Genomic DNA, 18285 nt, shown 5'->3' with positions numbered 1-18285 from the left:
AGTGAGTAACTATAGTGAATCTATAAATAGTATGTATACAATTTTATTTTATTGGTATTTATTTTAAATGTAGTAATATAGGTTAACATATTTATATATACAATTTCTAGTTTTGGGTTTATTATTTGACTTAAATAAATTCATTTATGTATATCTCTACCTACAATTTAATATTAACGGAATTTACGTAGTTATATGAACATAAAACTAATAAATGTCTACATTGAAAGACCGCACGCGTTGATGTCTTTCTTAAAGGAGATATAACAGACAAGTTTAGGTCTGCTGTATTCAACATAGTGCAATTTAAATATATATATTTATTAAATGACACAATATTAAATACATGAATTATGAGCAAAAAATATTTATTACTTAAATATTTTAACTACTTTTTATGACATATACATATTTTTTATATTTTATTTCTAATATATATTTATATACATAATAATATATATAATATAAACATTGTTTCCGATGCACGTGGTTGTGTGTCTGTCGTCGTCGTGATTGGTCGCTGGCGCTCCACCCACTGCGCACGCGCATCTTAACGCGCCCGGCCCAATACAACCACAGTATTGCCAAGAGATACGGGTATGCGACATTTAAATTGAAAATATAATGAAAATTCAGAAACATATTCAAATAAGAGGTTTCCAAATAAAATAAAGTATAAAGCCGATAAATATGAGTATAATAATAACATTAAATAAATTTATATAAAAAAAACATATTATATATTTTTTGTTTGTCAAAAATTTTGTTACTTAGAGAAATATGCGTATAAAATTGCTATTAGTACCTACCTGTAAGTATATTCTCAGTTATGACTTTATACAAACAGCACACAATAGTAGAAAGGCTTGCAACATTATTGTCCAGGTATATGACCTTATCCAGGAAATGATAAGAAATGAAAGGGTAGCAGTAAACTTATGTATGAATAACTATTTTTGCATAACGAGATATTCTATGGATCGGTTATGTATTATTTTTCTGAGAAAATAAACGCAGAGCTGCTTCTAGAGAATACTTGAATTGTTTATGTGTTTCATTTCGCTTTATTTATCTGAAAGAAATGTTTCCGAGAGGAATATATTTGGAATATTAAATATAATACACTTAGTTTTAGAAACTAAAATTAATTTATTTATTTTTAAAAACACACAAGATTAGTATATTTTGGATATATACATTGTTTTTATTATTATAAATAAATAATTACATAACTCATAAACATTTTCAAAGTATCAAAGAAAATTAAAAAAATATTTTTAAATTTTTAGACGAGTTTTTTTGTTATAGAATAATCTTTTTACTTAGAAAAAATATCCTAAGCTTTGAAATACCGATGCATAGAGTTAAATGTAATGCTTAAAAAAAGTACAATAATACATTACGTACACAAAACCGTTTCAAAGTCAACGGAATTACAGGAATAAGTTCAATATATATACGGCGAAGGTCAAAAGAATCAAATACATCAGCGCAAGTTCATTAGCTAATGACCAACACGTCGGCTATGTTTGCTTAAAATCCAAAACAAAAGCATCTTATCTAATTGCATAAGATGAAAAAAAAGGCCCGTGAGATTTTACGGGCGTTGCAGGTAGTGCCTCCCACCTAACAGCCTGGCGCTCCGCCTAAGAAGACGAGCGTTCAGTCAGTACTGTGCGGCGTCTGACCGATGGCGGGTCCGCCCATCGATATGAAGTGGCTGTGTTATATTGTGATCATTATGTGTCTCAGGTGCGAAGCCGCTAATAAACCGAGAAGAGGACGCGGCAGCATGTGGTGGTGAGTTTGCTACACATCATATCATTATCATATCTTTGATTAGTTATGTCAAAAAAATGATGTCAGTTTCGTTAATTGTAAACAATGTCATAGATATGGGTTAGTTTAGTTGTGATGTATTTCAGGATATTTGTATATATTTTGAATTTGTTCAAACGATTAGTGCTTCATTAGTCGTGCGTTATTATGTCGAGTAGTGTAGGAAACGTTCAACAGAATGGTAAAAGACGACGCGCTCTAAAACTTATTTAATGAGAAAGATTTTATCATAAAAATAACTTCAACCAACCCAGACGTTTGAAAACTTCAATTTATGTTATTTAATTAAAATTGAATGTAAATTGACATTTTATTTTTTTAACTATTAAATATGACTACAAACTTAATTATTGTTGACAGTTCCAATGTATAATTTCTTTACATAAAATTTAATAAAAAAAAAAACTTTAATCATAATATTAAATGAAAAAAATATATTTTAATTGAAACCATATTCCTATGATTAATAATTTTTTAACGGATTTTGTTAACATTCATTAATTGTAAGATATATAAAAAAATCTATTGATATTTTTAAAACAAATATATGAACAAAAGAGCATTTTAAAAGTACTTTTCCATTTAGATAACAACAATATATGAACTTTGTGATATGTTCTTTATATTTAGAGTGTCCTCTTGACTGACGCTAGTCAAATCTGTATTTGCCCACACTATCACTCGGCTCCCGGTATGCGACACTATAGTCTTTAGAGTAATCCTTAGACCACAGACTGTAACATCTACCAGATATATTATTTAATTTTGGCTCACTATAAAAATCATTAATAACTTAAGAACCGCTCATAAAAATCTTAAAACATATTGTTTTAATTTTTTTTTTATATAGCATATAAAAGTTTAGCTAATTTATAACTCGTATAAAAATACATTTATTAATTTATTTGTTTCAAAATACTTTTTATTATTTAATATATTACGTAACTAGATTTAAATTAATTAATTCCATATATAATTTAATGAAGGATATATATTATTTTACTCTTATATTTTGGTTACGAATTATAAAACATAATAGCCTTCCACCGTCGGGAGGTACGAACTCGTGTATTTGTAAGTTAAGTTGAGGGATTCACAATATGTAATTTGAAAAAGCAACAACACTAAAGCCGTTAGCACTTATTAACTACAATAAGCAACCGACGGAGAAGCTAATCAATCATGTATTCAAATTAAATAAAGATTAATTACACGTTTTAGACACTTAAGCAAAAAAACAATACCATCTATAAAAATAACTCGGTTATAATATCAATAAGAACATCATTTTAACAGATTAACGGAACTAAAACAACTTATAACTTCTAAGTCAACTTCAATCTTTTATCTTTATAGAATCTTAAGTTGTAATCCATCTTTTCGTAAACGCAACTTAATGCTACATAAAATTTATATAATCACTTAGAACTGGCAGTAAATTTAATTGTTTAATATTCATTATAAATTTATGCGAATGTATTTTTATATTTTAATATAAAACGTCACCTCTAAGACAGTAAAGTTCAAACGTAACTTATCATTTATTTTATCAGTAGGAGATACAGTGGCGCGTGCGCATTAAATAAATATACCACTTGTTTGTGTGATCAAGTAATTGCGATGGAAATAAAATTTATCATAATAATAACAAATAATTTAAAATATATTTAACTCGTGTTTAATATGTTCATATTGATATATTTCGATTACGTATTTTTTTACACGAACAGTTATGAAGGCCTTGTATAGTGTCTTAAAATGTACATCTAAACAATTAAAATTATTACTTTGAATAAAATTTAATATAAATGTTATGAAAATCGCTTTAATATAACAGAATAATATAGCGTTGATAAATAACGGAACTTCTGATAATCTTCTTAGTGTAATAAAGTGTCTTATATCTTATATCCTTTAGCTAAACATACATTCATAATGGCGTTTATTTTAGTTAAAGAGTTAATAATTTTAGTTATATAGTAATATTTACCATTTATATATTGTAAGCGGTATATAACTGTGTTACGTGTAGTGTAAATTTATATGGTGTCGGAAATTTTATACCGGTCTTCGTCGGTACCGGTATGTTCTCGGTTATAACCATTTCAGTAAATCAATTTCCCTTTCATTAAATACCTTTCGGTATCTTCAAAGTCCTAATTAGTTTCTGCGAACGATACAAGTAATCATTCAATTAAAATTACATGTGTACTGTAATTAGGAACCGTTTACGAGGATCTCATTAGACGTATTTGTTACCATTTTGCAATGTGTGTATTACTGGTCGAACCGTGATTCTATGAAAGTTGGACGGAATACGAAAGATGTGAGACACAGTCAAAAGTGTACAAGTTTATTACTACACTGGCAAGAGACCAAAGATAATATTTGTTATTTTGACACATTCAGAGAGTCTTTATCTTTGTTTAAATATAGCGCTTGCTCGTGAAAGCTATTCATTATTTTCTTGACGACCCCTTATTTGATTTCCTTCCAAAGTGACAAGTGTAAGAGACTTAGCACATGGACATCCATTCCATTATTAAAAAACGTAGGTGATAATTATGACATTGTCTTAATGTGAAAATAAAATCGAATTTTTATAAATTCCAAGTGAATAAAAATATAAAAAATAATTATTACTACTACAATGTTAATAGTACTTTTATTAAATAAAATTAAATTATCAGTAAAATCAACCAAACTATATGTTTTGTTCTGTAAAATATATTATGAAGATATTACAATATAAGAGTAGGTCGTATACCATACCACTATGTCGTGTCTCCATGAATTCTCGTAGGAAATGAAAATTTCCAACGAACACTCATATTTACGTAACACTTGACTACAAAGAAAAGTAAATAGAGAAGTAATACGTTTTCTAAGGTTCAAGGCTTTGTTTTTTGTGAGCCTTTTACTATGAATGCTATGGTAAATTTCAAATACATTTATAATATTATTAAATTATACATCTCTAGTTCAGAAACAAAGGCATCAGTTGAGAGAAACTTTGCGAGCAATGTACATATTTCTAGAAGATGTGGATGTCTTTTGTGTCTGAGATTTGTATACATTAGTGAGTCCAAACCAAAGTTCCATGCAGAGTCAACAGGGCGAGATGTCGATCGCTCTCGTCTTATTTACCCACTCGGGCTTCGGGGATTAATGCGCGACGCAAATATTTATCTAAACGTCTGTAGATTGACAGTTCAGTCGTCAATTGTTTGTTATCCTTACCTTCCCAAATGAGCATTTCATTTCGAGTTGCAACCATTGCCTTAAGTGGCGTTTGGTTGCTTGTTTAATTTTTTTGTGATCTCAGGGTCCGATCATGTTTGCTATTGTATTTTGCGACGGCGACATTTTACAAGTGTTAGCACTAAAGGTTCTCTTCTGCTATGATGATTTAAGATCGCATTTCATACTTTATTTAGTTTATGTACCGGAATATTTTAAGTGTCACTTTTGACAGCCATGAAGCAACTCTAATGTGGGAACGGTTTTGTAAAATATAATCAGGATTACATTTTTGTTTACAGGGGTATAGCGAAAGCAGGTGAGCCGAACACCCTTTCGCCTCTTTCACCAGGGGTCCTCTATATGGATCCGGCAGTCCACGCAACCTTGAGGAGAAAACAACGAAGGCTGGCTAGAGAGAATCCTGGAGTGCTTGCTGCTGTTGCCAAGGGAGCCAGTATGGCTGTAGCAGAATGCCAACATCAGTTCAAATACAGACGATGGAACTGTTCTACCAGAAATTTCTTACGAGGCAAAAACATGTTTGGCAAAATAGTCGATCGAGGTGAGTTCTAGTTTTTTTTTTTCAAAGTATATTAAAGGTGTGTTTCGTAAAACAAAAAGAGAACAAAATTAAGATATTGAAGCAAAAAATAATCGATGATGATACATAAAAATAAAATAATTGTAACGACGTCTAAAGGATACCAGAATAAGATGCTTTTAATTTGATAATAATGTATTCAGAATATTGCGTGTTGCCTTTACCTACTGCAGAGCTTATTGCCTTAATAAACATAAAATTTTAGTTTTATAAATTGTTTATTATGGATTTAATTAAGAATAAATTTTGATAAAGACTGACAAGTTAATGCCTGAGCCACGATTATCTTTTTGTCAGTATAAAAAAAAACAAGAAGCTTAAATAGCGAATATGAGAACACGCGTCGTTCGTTTGTCTCAACTTTGTCCCAAAGAAAAATACAAAACATTAAAAATAACTTAAGAAGATAATCTCTAAATACCCATCGAGGATAGCAGGAAAACAGATTACGATGCATTGAGACGTTTAAAAGTTATTTAAAAAACATAATCAAAATTTTCCTTTCAATGCTCAATTGGTATTTTAAAGTTGGATACAAAAAGATTTGTTTTTTACAAGCCCCTAATCCGAGTTACAAAGAGTGGCTACAAATTAAGTGATATCTTTAGTTGGCAACCCTTTTAAGCGATGTTATCTGTATTCACCGGGAGGGTAGCGCGCCGGGGGCACGTATAAAGGACTCATCAAGATAAAACATCCTGGATCAATTACATGCGACCGAGTGACGTTTCGAATCCCGTTTTGTCGATGGCCCTTTTATTTATTTCCATTATGGATTCATTTCGAATGCTTCACGACATTTTTTAACGGACAGCTATAATCGATTGGATATATTGATATTATGGATTCTTTTATATGTATCAATGTGAATTAATTTCGATTCGATGCGTCTTAATAACAAAAAATAAACAATGATTTTATTTATAAAATTGTTTACAATACATACCATTAGTTAACGATTGAATGATATTTTTGTTCACGCAAAAAATATTATCTTTAAATTTTGATAACAATCTACAAATCAGAGGTATTACCTTAAAAAGTTACTTTAAACGTATCGTGCATCATGTAGTTAGCGTATACTGCATTGGGTACGCAAGCTATAATAAAGAGGCGAGATTAAATTTATAAAAGGTGCACTTACGAAAATTAAAATATTATAACAACCGGCCGTGCATTTGTAAATACATTGTGTGATGCAATAAAACCTTTATTATGATTGTAGGAAGGTTTAGATTAAGCTGCATTTCGTTTTCGCGACTGTTTAAATTATAGTTGTACTTCAAATCAGGCCTTCCCTATCTCCGGTGTCCGATTTCGATGCTTTGTGCGCGATATGCCTTATTATGAGCCTGCGACCGTCGAACATCTGGTCCCTACTTCACATTATTCGCTATTAGCAAAAAAAAAAACAACAGATCGCTTTGTAAATCAGAACTATATCGACTTTTTATGAACCAAAACAAATGCGATTGAAATGAACGTAACATGTTTGTGGGATCAAAATAGAAATGTTATAAAAGCTTTCTTCGGGGTCAGGCTGTTTGGAAGGGGTTATCTTGAAAATTAAAAGCGTTCGACTCCATATCTCGGCCTAATTCGATCTCATTTCGAATATACGATACTGGGTATGTATGTATCATGCGCCAAGGTTATCGAACCCTGCCGTCACGTTAATGAAACGCGCAAACGCTTTCAGTAACTGATGTCTCTATTAACTTACACTCCTTTCTTAAAAACATTTAAAACGACCCTCTTTGTAAATATTGATCAGGCTACCTTTATATTGATCAGTCTACCTTTATATTTTCACAAAATATAAGAATAAAGAATATTATTAAACATAATATCTTAGTATTATTTGTTTGATTTTATTTATACTATAATTCAGGAATGAAGTTTAGCCAAACCTATCAACGCAATTATAAGTTATAAGAGATCAGATGTAATCATTAAGTGAGCGACAAATCACAGTTTGATTTATATGTTTACATTATTGTTATTTATTATCTAAGAATAAACAACTCTCGGACGAAACCAGCCGGTGGCGTGATGGGTGTGTTGTCTCAATGGACCTGTTCATTCAGTGAAACAAATAATAATTTTAAATCATTTCATAAAAAGAATATGCTCAGATAGACGCAATTAAGGCTATAAACTTCATGAATCATTTTATTCTCTATTCTTAAGTCCCACACATGAACGATATCGAAGTAATAAAATAATTTAGATCCGACAGAAGAATGATACAGAAACGCCCAGAGCAAATATAAATATTGATATATTTTATTTCGACACAGCTATCTAAAAAACATTAACAATTTTTCTAAATTGAAATCCAGATACACAGACCACCGTAGCAATAATTTCACTCGATAAAAAGAGTAAAAGGCTTTATATAATTTATGTTGTATGCGTGTGCATTTAGAGCATATTACTTTATTAAGGGCAGGCAGGGCGGGCGAATCGCAGACCTATAATACGGATCGGCCGCAAATGTCTGCCGATAAACTTTTTAATACATTGTAATTACGTCCATTTGAGAAACGCATAAAAACGGACAACACATCGCGGCGGGAGTCCCTATACAACGTAACTCATCAATAATATATACCTACGTGTATATTATAAAATATTATTTTGTATCGCAAACAGTTCACGCACCGAAATCATACAATAGGGTTTACTCGTTATAATTATAGTTCTGTCGAACAAAGGCCCCCCCGCTCGGATTGAGAATAATTACTAATATACACTTCAACACGCCATTGACAACTTGAAGCGACATCTTCATTATGATGTGGTGTAAACCTCAAGGATCGTATTAACACAAATGATGACAACGGGACAAAGCTCCGGTCTTTATAGATCCGAGTCATTGTTGACCCGAGAATAGAAAAATATATGGCCGGGTTCCCCGCTGAGAGGCCTCCTGCGGAGTCGTTTGGCGAAGCGACTGTAATCGTACACGCTCCACGGAAGCCAAGTTTACACCTAACGCAGCATCTAATAGCAGGTAACTCGCCCAATAAAACGACCATTCTCAAAATATTTCCTGTTTATAAGATTTCGTATGTCAGCCCCCGAGATTCCAACATCGTGGGTGGATAAAACGTACAAAACGACACGGCATCCAAATAAAACGGATATAAAATGCCCTCGACGAAATATTTAATGCTCAATTAGATAAGCGTTTTGTGTTTTGTGAGGTTTAAATTGTTTTTAAGTTATATCAATTTGTGATATTAAGAAGAGATAAAATGATTTTTATACCTTATTAGAGCTATTGAGTATGTAATATCAACAAAGGACGATGTTCATCAAGTTTTTATGCTTATAGTAGTTACTGGTACTGCAAATGAAATTATTTTGATGTATTTTTTGTAGTTTCAAAACAAATGTCATTGTTCATTGTCTGAATAGGTGTCGGAGTGGCTAGTAGCGAGTGGTAGCCCCGAGCGCTTTGTGCCACTCACAATGAGTGATATATGAGCGACGTAATTTCGAATTGTCGTGGCTGAGAAGCTGCTGAGGGACCAATGTTATATTATCACCCGAATGCAGCATAACGAAAATGAATTATTACATTCAAAGAGATTTTTTGAATGTAATCTTTTTTTAATTATTTCTGCTCAGCACCGTCCTCTTCTGCTGTCACTGGCAAATTTGACTGGTTTTTACTAGTTAATAAAACAATATACGAATAATAAATGTCATCACAAACACCAAATATGCGGTAATAAAAGGATTTTATCATCGCCAAGCCCGTCCTCGACGGGTCACAGCTATACCGACAGAACATCTTATTATAAAACGGGTGATTTATGGTTGTTTTGAGTAATTACACCTCATCAAATTTGAATAATGCCAAGTTGCCATAAATATTAAGCTACGTGTAGTGAGACGCGCGAAATCGTCATAAGTCAATCTTTTAAATTAATCTCTCTGAAACACCTTCGCGTGATGACTTAATAAATATGCACGGAACGTATTTAATTAGTGCATTCATTTCGAATTACTTAATGGTGTTCCCGGCCGAGGTGTTCATCAAATGTCAACAGTTATTAAATTTTATTTAACGAAGCGTTTGAACGATCACCACGTAGTTTTATTTACGAGTTTTTGACTTTTATAAATCCTAAAAGCGTCGCCTTAACTGCCAATCCACTGTGGGACGGAATTATCGCTCGGTGCTCGCGTTGTAAACCGACTTCGGGACCATTTATTATACACACAGATAACCCACCGACAGCACTTTATTATCAGTTATTATAATAATTTACTTTTATAGATTCACATTACTCATGTTTGTTCTTATTTGACTGCGGTTTGATGTGGTGGAATTGCTTCAATAAAATAATAGCAGGCCTTAATTATAAATGCTTCATATTTATGCTATGGGCCGTTGTGGTCATAGTTATTTGTATAACATAGTTATATATGGCTGATGTCGGATTATGGTTGTTTGTATATTTAATTAGACTCATAAAAAAATCTACATTTTATTAATACCGTGACTAATGCGGTGCCTCGAGTGGAGCCTCTTTACATCTGTCATAATTTTTCTACGTCGCGATTTATTCGCATAACGCGACAATCCTCTTTGTTGTCGCAGTAAATTGATGGCCAAGAAAGCGAACAAAATAAATTGAATTATTTATAAATACATAAATATTTCGTCGTCGTATTAGAGCAGAACAAAGACTGAATACACGGGTACGTCGGACGAGTTAGTTTCGATCGTGAATCACGCAGACACAACTTTATAAACATATCAGACCAATTAAAAATGATATTCTGGTTGTATATAATTCCTAATTGGTAAAATAATGATATTCCGTTATGTCATAACGGAGATAAACAAACGGCTGTATAAAAATCTCAGCAGGTGTGTAGATGTGTTCGTACGTTTAGACTGTTGGAAACTAATCTATGTTATCACTGCCTGGTTCCCAACACACGAGGGCCCACCTGGCCAAGGCACCCCGTCGCCTCGACTCAAAAATGTCCGTTTACATATCACCTTCGAATCAACTTTAAATGCTCGTTAGCTTTTAATGATATCGAGAAACATTTTGATTAATAATAATTAATTAACGCGTTTTTAAATTAAGCATTTCAATCAAAATTCATAGTTTTTTTTTTATTGTAACTTAATAAATATACTAGTTATAAATAAAACGGTAACAAACTTCTGTAGACTTTCATATCGTATATACCTTATTGTTGAATTAATATCCGAGCATTGAATGATGGCGAACTTGACATTAAAATTCCCAGCCGAGCGTCTAAAGTAATTGCTGAATAAAATACATTTGTGTAACGTCCAAAAGAGAAATACAAAAAGTGAGCCGGAGCTGGCTGTGTGCGTTTAGTAATTTATATCGGTGCATGATGACAACTCAATAAAAAAATGATTTCATTTGCTTATTGAGTCCTTAATAACGACGGTGGGCCAGTTGTACCTAATATACAAAAGTTATAACAAATGTGACTTATAATTCTTTAATTTAAAACAGTTTTTTTTTATTCTTAAATGTGAATGGAAGGCCACCAAAGGAGTTTGTATATAATATCAATCCGATTATATTCTGTAAACATTTAATTAATAAAACGTTTATTAGACGAAATTAATCATAATAACATCTTATATGACATGATCATTAATATTCAGAATGTTATAATTAATATACACAAGTGTAAAAATTTAAATTTGGCATATGAAATGTTAATTATATGGCAAGCTGTTATTTAATTATGATTAAGGTAAATGGTCAGTCAACGAACTACTTTCAATTTCATCGTCCGAGGAAATCCACATTAACCTTGACAGAGACGAGATCCGACGATGAGTCAGTTTTTTTTATTATAATAGATGATAATTATTAATAAAATCAACATATATTTTTAGAACATAGTCTTATTTAAATATTTTTTTTTCAAATTCACCAAGTTTGCGTGGACATTGATAGAAGAGGAAATAAATTGTAAGATATTAATTATATACACGAATGTTGTAATACAGTCGTTAAGGAATAACGTGTTAATTTCAATTTCGACGATTAAGAAAGATCATTCTTGATAGGGCCACTTTTATCGATATTACGATCGTTGATGAATATCGATATTATGAGATTCGTTGCGCGCCAGTACTTGTAATGATCAAATTTATAATCTCCCGGGTAGGTAAGATGAACTTCTTTATTTTCAAATCTTCGAGATATACCCTCTCTTTCTTTTAATTGTATTTTATGAGTATTTGATTCTAATGCGGGGCCATTAATTATTTATAGTATTCGTTACGGGATGAGAACATCGATTTATGTATTCCATTGGAAGATGAATGAATGCATCGATCCTTTTGTGTTCGTGCTTCGAGTTCTTTCAATAATTAGAATGAATTAAGATTTATTTAATTTGTCTTATTAAGTTTTACTGATTATTGTTTTGCTAAAGGCGTTATAATATAGTCGTAAGTAACAATAATATTTTGATAGTCATGTTATTATTTTGTTTTTGTATCTTGCGATTCGACCTTATTTTTTATCTCTTAGCCCTAAGCCATAATAAAATTTGATTAAAATATGGGTACCTGTGTTGCTGGCATGAATTAATTATGTGAAAACCAAACATGCCTACCCGAAAATACCATAAGGTATATATTCTTATTTTAAAAACAACAATATTAAGCCAGAAGCAAGGTTTGATACCTGCCTTTTAAAAGTTTATGGCAGACTATAATCAAAATACTTTGAAAATGTGTCGTAACAAAATATATGGATTTCCAAACAAAGGGTGCTAATTGTAATGGCATATTAAATGCCAAACTTTTTCATTATCTGATTCAAATTGAATTACTGATTAATTTCCAAAAGAACGACCTGAAGTTAAATAACATATTTTTTATTTTACTTATCCTATGTGGATAATGAAACACATCAACTAAAAAATAATATTATTAGAGTTTTTCAATATTATTATTTTGAAATATGCATATTAATGTATTTTTTTTTTTTGTCTTAGGTTGTCGGGAAACAGCATTCCTATATGCAATAACCAGTGCTGGGGTAACCCATGCAGTATCCCGAGCCTGTGCCGAGGGCGCGATCGAATCTTGCACTTGTGACTATTCCCATGTCGATCGTGCGCCGCATCGCTCCCGAGCTGCAACCGCAGCCAACGTCCGCGTCTGGAAATGGGGTGGCTGCAGCGACAACATCGGCTTTGGATTCAGATTTAGTAGAGAATTTGTGGACACCGGCGAACGGGGCAAAACGTTAAGAGAAAAAATGAACCTGCATAATAACGAAGCAGGCAGAATGGTACGTTTCCATACTTCATTACCACTTGTATCAATGATACATCCAATCCACTTACGATAGCTGGCGTATAATAAAACAATTCAAGTACCTGACGACAGATATGTCGTCATGTGTTTACATTGCCATTACAAGTGTCGATCGATTGTCAGCTCCTTGACGTGTCGCTTAAGTCTAAAATTAATTATACGTCAAGCGGCTCGGCCCATCGCACGACGACTGCGCAACACGCACCCATTCGTTGCGCTCGCACATCTCCCTCCCACCTCACACCCACATTTGCATACCCACTGTCCATACCTTCCTAAAATCCATCAGAAAGGACTCCGGGTGCTACGGACCAGCCGAAGATACCATTAACAAGCACGCTTAATTCCTGTCACGACGGACGCATTGGGTGTCCACCTGATGAATATTCAGAACATTCCATCAATTGTTTAACACATATTTAGACACTGGACTGTATAACGCAACCCTATCTACATGATAATAAAATGAACTCGACCATTTTCTACGAAGTGTATACACTTGAAGGATAGGAAAATATTTACTGTCTCCATTCCCGCGTCATTTATCTACCTTCTTAGAATGATGAATGTATGTGGAGCATGATTTATGACCCGTCCACACACGGTGACGACCGGCCCACCTCTTCACGATTTGTAACAATTTGCTCGATCGTAAGATGCGATCGATGAAGTGTGCTTTAAAGATCATCGATCACCTACATCGGCGCTTATCGAAGGAATTTAAAGATATTTGGACATCATTATAGACCTCCTCACACGATTGAATAAATTAAGAACTCGGATGTTTTTTCGACTTATAATTAATCTTTTTCCTTTGTCCACAGCACGTGCAAACAGAGATGCGGCAGGAATGCAAATGTCATGGTATGTCTGGATCTTGTACTGTGAAAACATGCTGGATGAGGCTACCAAGTTTCCGATCTGTAGGAGATGCATTGAAAGATCGTTTCGATGGCGCTTCAAGGGTAATGATGCCAAACACAGAAGTTGAGGCACCAGTACAGAGGAATGACGCAGCGCCCCACAGAGTACCCCGGAGAGATCGATATAGATTCCAACTTCGGCCTCACAATCCAGATCACAAGACTCCTGGGGTGAAAGATCTGGTGTATTTAGAATCATCGCCAGGATTCTGTGAAAAGAATCCTAGGCTAGGCATCCCGGGACGCATGGACGGACCTGCAACGACACCAGTATCGGAGTGGACGGCTGCGACTTAATGTGTTGCGGTCGTGGTTACCGCACAGAGACCATGTTTGTTGTGGAACGGTGTAATTGTACGTTCCACTGGTGCTGCGACGTCAAATGCAAACTGTGTCGCACAGAAAAAGTAGTACATACGTGTTTATAGATAGACTCTTATGACGCCTACGCGTAAGCGATCTACAAGAGAAACTTAGTGAACTTGTGACTCGAATTTGAGAATTGTTTAGAATTCGGGGGTATATAGAAAACAGTGTACATAAAGCATTATCTTTTATTCAGAGTCAATGAAACGTAGTTCATTTTGACTTATGTAAATAGTATTTCTATGTAACACTTACTACATTTATCCGCTGTGAAATATGATGTTGTCATCTAATTAATTTATTTGGCTTTTAAGTGCTAATATGTGATCTAGTAAAGTTTATCGCTAACGCTCTGGTGGGATACTAATGATTTCAGTTAACTATCTATTTATTGTTATCAACTCCCTAAGAATATGTACTGGAGTCTTTGGTTTCCCTCCGTGGCCAGGAATGTACATTTTAATTTAAGATAATGCAACGTGACTCACCCGAGCATAAAAATCCGACTACTTTAAATGGTATTCTATAATATCATTCTAAAGTTATAATTTATATTAATATTTCCATGAAGCTGTGTACTTCGTGTAATGATTTCCAGTTTTATATACTTTCTATTTTATAAATGTCCGCATCGGGTGTATCGTCGCATTAAGTGTTGTGAGACTCGAGAGCGAAATTATCTTGTAATTATAATTTTATATTCATTATTTGTGAGGTTAAGGAAATTTGTGACTAAACAGCATTAACATAAAGCATTTTGTTCGGTTTCCTCTGTCACAGGTTGCACTCGGCCTTATCAGGGAATAAGTAGCGCCATCGTAAATGTGTCCCACATTATAAGATAAACGCTCTCGAGAATTTTAATTAAATATTAAATGAATTAAATAATCAGTATTATACGTATAATATTGTATGCGTGCTGCGTCCGATATTTCAAGATAAACTTGCACGTAAGCCCTATTGACACTTGTTATACATTTTAAGTAACCGCTTGTCCTTTTCATTCGTCCATTATTTATTATTTATTTAGAATCTAGTGTTATACAATTGGCTCAGGCCTTCCTCTCATCACGCTGGCCCTGGTAAATGATGTATGATACAATCCTGCCTGAAATTATGTAAATAAATTCAATTTAATTTTTTTACTTTTCAGTCAACTGTTAAACAAAAGACGTTAATTTTTTAGTATTACAGATAGACGATACCTTTCATCAAAAATTAAAATCGACGGTTTATATTTAACAATGAACCAAGTTAATTATGTGGTCACACAGTTTGTTAAATGAGGACCTTTATTCGTGGTAATATATGAAAATAAATTATATTCCGTTTGTGATATATATAAGAAAAATATTGAGCTTCATACAAAACTAAAGGCGTTTATCACGCTTATTTCATTTGTATTTTAGGTATTGATTAAAATCTTATACCTTAGTATGAAATTCGAATTTAGTAAGTTTTCAAGTTATGTCCTTAAGTTTACGTTGGACGTTAATTAGCATGTTCATTCTCTCAAATAAAATGAAAATGTAATACATATTATTATATTTTAGTATTTAAATGTATTTAAACGTATTTTAAATTGCTTATACATGAATATAGATCAAGGACTAATACGAGTACGCATGGTCAAGTTAACAAGGACATTTTTTTTCCATTTGTAAATCTCTCGCGATGAAATTGTTTAGTTTTACAAGTGAAAATTTGAAAATATGAGTTCTCATTCAACGATGCGCACTCGTAATAGAAAAAATGTTTCAGTATTGTATGCCTTGTCACAGACCTTGGTATCGTCAATGTTTAAGATTTTGATATTAAAACTTAATAATCATTAATTTTGTACTACTTGCCCTCTGATATACCGATTGATGACGATATCTGTGATACGCCCTTATTTGTAACTCTTGGTATATTATAGTACATAATATTTTACATTCGGCTTGCGGTATGTAAGTGTCTGTGAACTAAAATATTGATGAAAAGACTGAATTTTCTCTTAATTATTCCGTTATTGATCACGCAACTTTTTAATTATGAGCAAACTAATTAATTATATTTAAATTTATTGCTGTCATTACAACCATATAATTCGAAACATCTTTTATCGGTGACAGTTTAATTCAGTTTTTAAAATGTACATTTATAAAATTTCCAGTGTATAAAACGCATGTACATTATATTATTTTTTAATATTTTATAAGTTATTTATGTGAATGTGGGTTTTTTATTGTTTATATTAGATGAACAATATGAATGAAATCAGTTGAACTTGTCTGAATCTCGAATACTTATTGTATAGTGAATTTACCTGTTTGAAATAATTCGTCCAATGACCATTGTTTGGGTTGACTCGTTGTAATGATATTGGTTGTACATTAGTATCTATTTATGATTAAAATATTGATTAGTTGTTACTGAAAATACAAAATTGATTAAAAATGTGGTTTTATTTAAAATGAATAAATATGTGTGCATAAGTAATTATTGCTTTTGTAATTGAGTTTTTTGTCTTCATTTACTTTATTTTAGCGACATAAAACCTACATGCGAGACTTGAATAGAAACAAGACTAGAAAACGAAACAAATATATTTTAACGAAACTTATAGACTTAAAGTTATTAAATTTTACAAAATTATAGTTATTTATTTCTACGAAAAAAAGCCACGCATTGAATTGTCATAAAAAAAATATGTCTTCTGATATATCCTTTACATCTGTGTTAACCTACACGTTTAATACATTTCGACATTAAAACTCAAGTCAACAAATGATTCATGATTATTCTATATGCATTACATGAACAGCATGTTGTTCGTGCTGCTTACATTGTTATACTAAAGTTAGCCAGTTCTATGGAAGATAACAACATACAACTTAAGGCGCTTTCCACTAATAATATAGTCACGATCCAAGCAATCTTATGTTCAAGTATATTATATAACAATATAACTCAATCAATGTCTATATTTCTCCACTAATAGGCCTTAAACTGAAAAATAAAACATTTATTAAATCCGTATTTGTTTTGTACCAATAATATATCAGGAATAGTGTCATGGTCAAAAGACTGAAAACAAATCGAACTACTATCTGTTATGGTGAAACTACTTCGTAATATCTCTTGGAAAGCGTTTTAATATTGTTAATCTTGTTTATAATGGTACGTAATGGGTAAACACGATAACAAATCAAATGGTTATTGGCAATGCGACATGGAATGTTTAATAGCAACCATCGACGTCCAACTCAATGTATGATGATGTTTCCATCTTTAAATTTATGTGAATGTACTTCAGAACGGAACGGACACTGACATATCTCCGCCATTTTGTTTTATTGCGAACGCAACCGTAGAGCCTGCTTTCGATAGCGGGCAATTTTCTGAAATGGCTTTATTTTCTAACAAAAGCATACGATAGTAATGCAAATCAACTTCTATTGTGTATGTTTAAAGCTTGAATTCCTGTGTATATTAATGTTGAAAGTGAAAAGTCTTCGGTGTTGGTGGTCGCAGTGCCCCGGGCCCGTTCCCACGAGTATCGTGCGCACAGGAAAATTTATGTTTATGAACTGAGAAATCTGTCATAAGAGATACGAGTGGCGTGGATGAATCTGAAATAGCACAAGGTAATTTTTGATGGAAAGGTACCTGGATTTTCATAAACATGTATTTTATTACTTAAATTTTTTCTGGGAAAAATTGCAGGAAGACATACATGTAAAACATTTAAATATTTTAACGAAACCAGAAAAGGAGTAGATCGACCATAATGTAGTGAATGTTAATTTTTATTGATAATTTAGTACTAAATAGGAGGGCAGGAATTATAAAGAACAACAATCAAATGAAACATTACAACACTGTTTACTTTTTTTTTTCTTGAAACGACGGTAGACGAAAAAAATCAAAGCAAATACCAATTGCAAAATGTTAACTTCGCTATTCTGGATTGACAGAACATA

The 18285-nt window shown here is 32.5% G+C and overlaps 1 protein-coding gene across 1 annotated transcript; it reads left to right on the top strand.

Annotated features, from left to right (window-relative positions):
• The first annotated feature begins 1684 nt into the window (after nt 1-1684).
• On the top strand, nt 1685-16759 carry LOC116779862 (protein Wnt-1). The gene is given in 5 exon segments (XM_032674365.2): nt 1685-1800; nt 5382-5644; nt 12707-13005; nt 13856-14189; nt 14192-16759. Coding segments are annotated over 5 exon segments (1197 nt in total). The 5' UTR covers nt 1685-1690; the 3' UTR covers nt 14383-16759.
• Nucleotides 16760-18285: the final 1526 nt, after the last annotated feature.

This window comes from Danaus plexippus, chromosome 2 (assembly GCF_018135715.1).
Source record: "Danaus plexippus chromosome 2, MEX_DaPlex, whole genome shotgun sequence".
Taxonomy (NCBI): Eukaryota; Metazoa; Arthropoda; class Insecta; order Lepidoptera; family Nymphalidae; genus Danaus; species Danaus plexippus.
The sequence above is the reverse complement of the archived record's forward strand: the minus strand, read 5'-3'. Positions and strand labels throughout refer to the sequence as shown.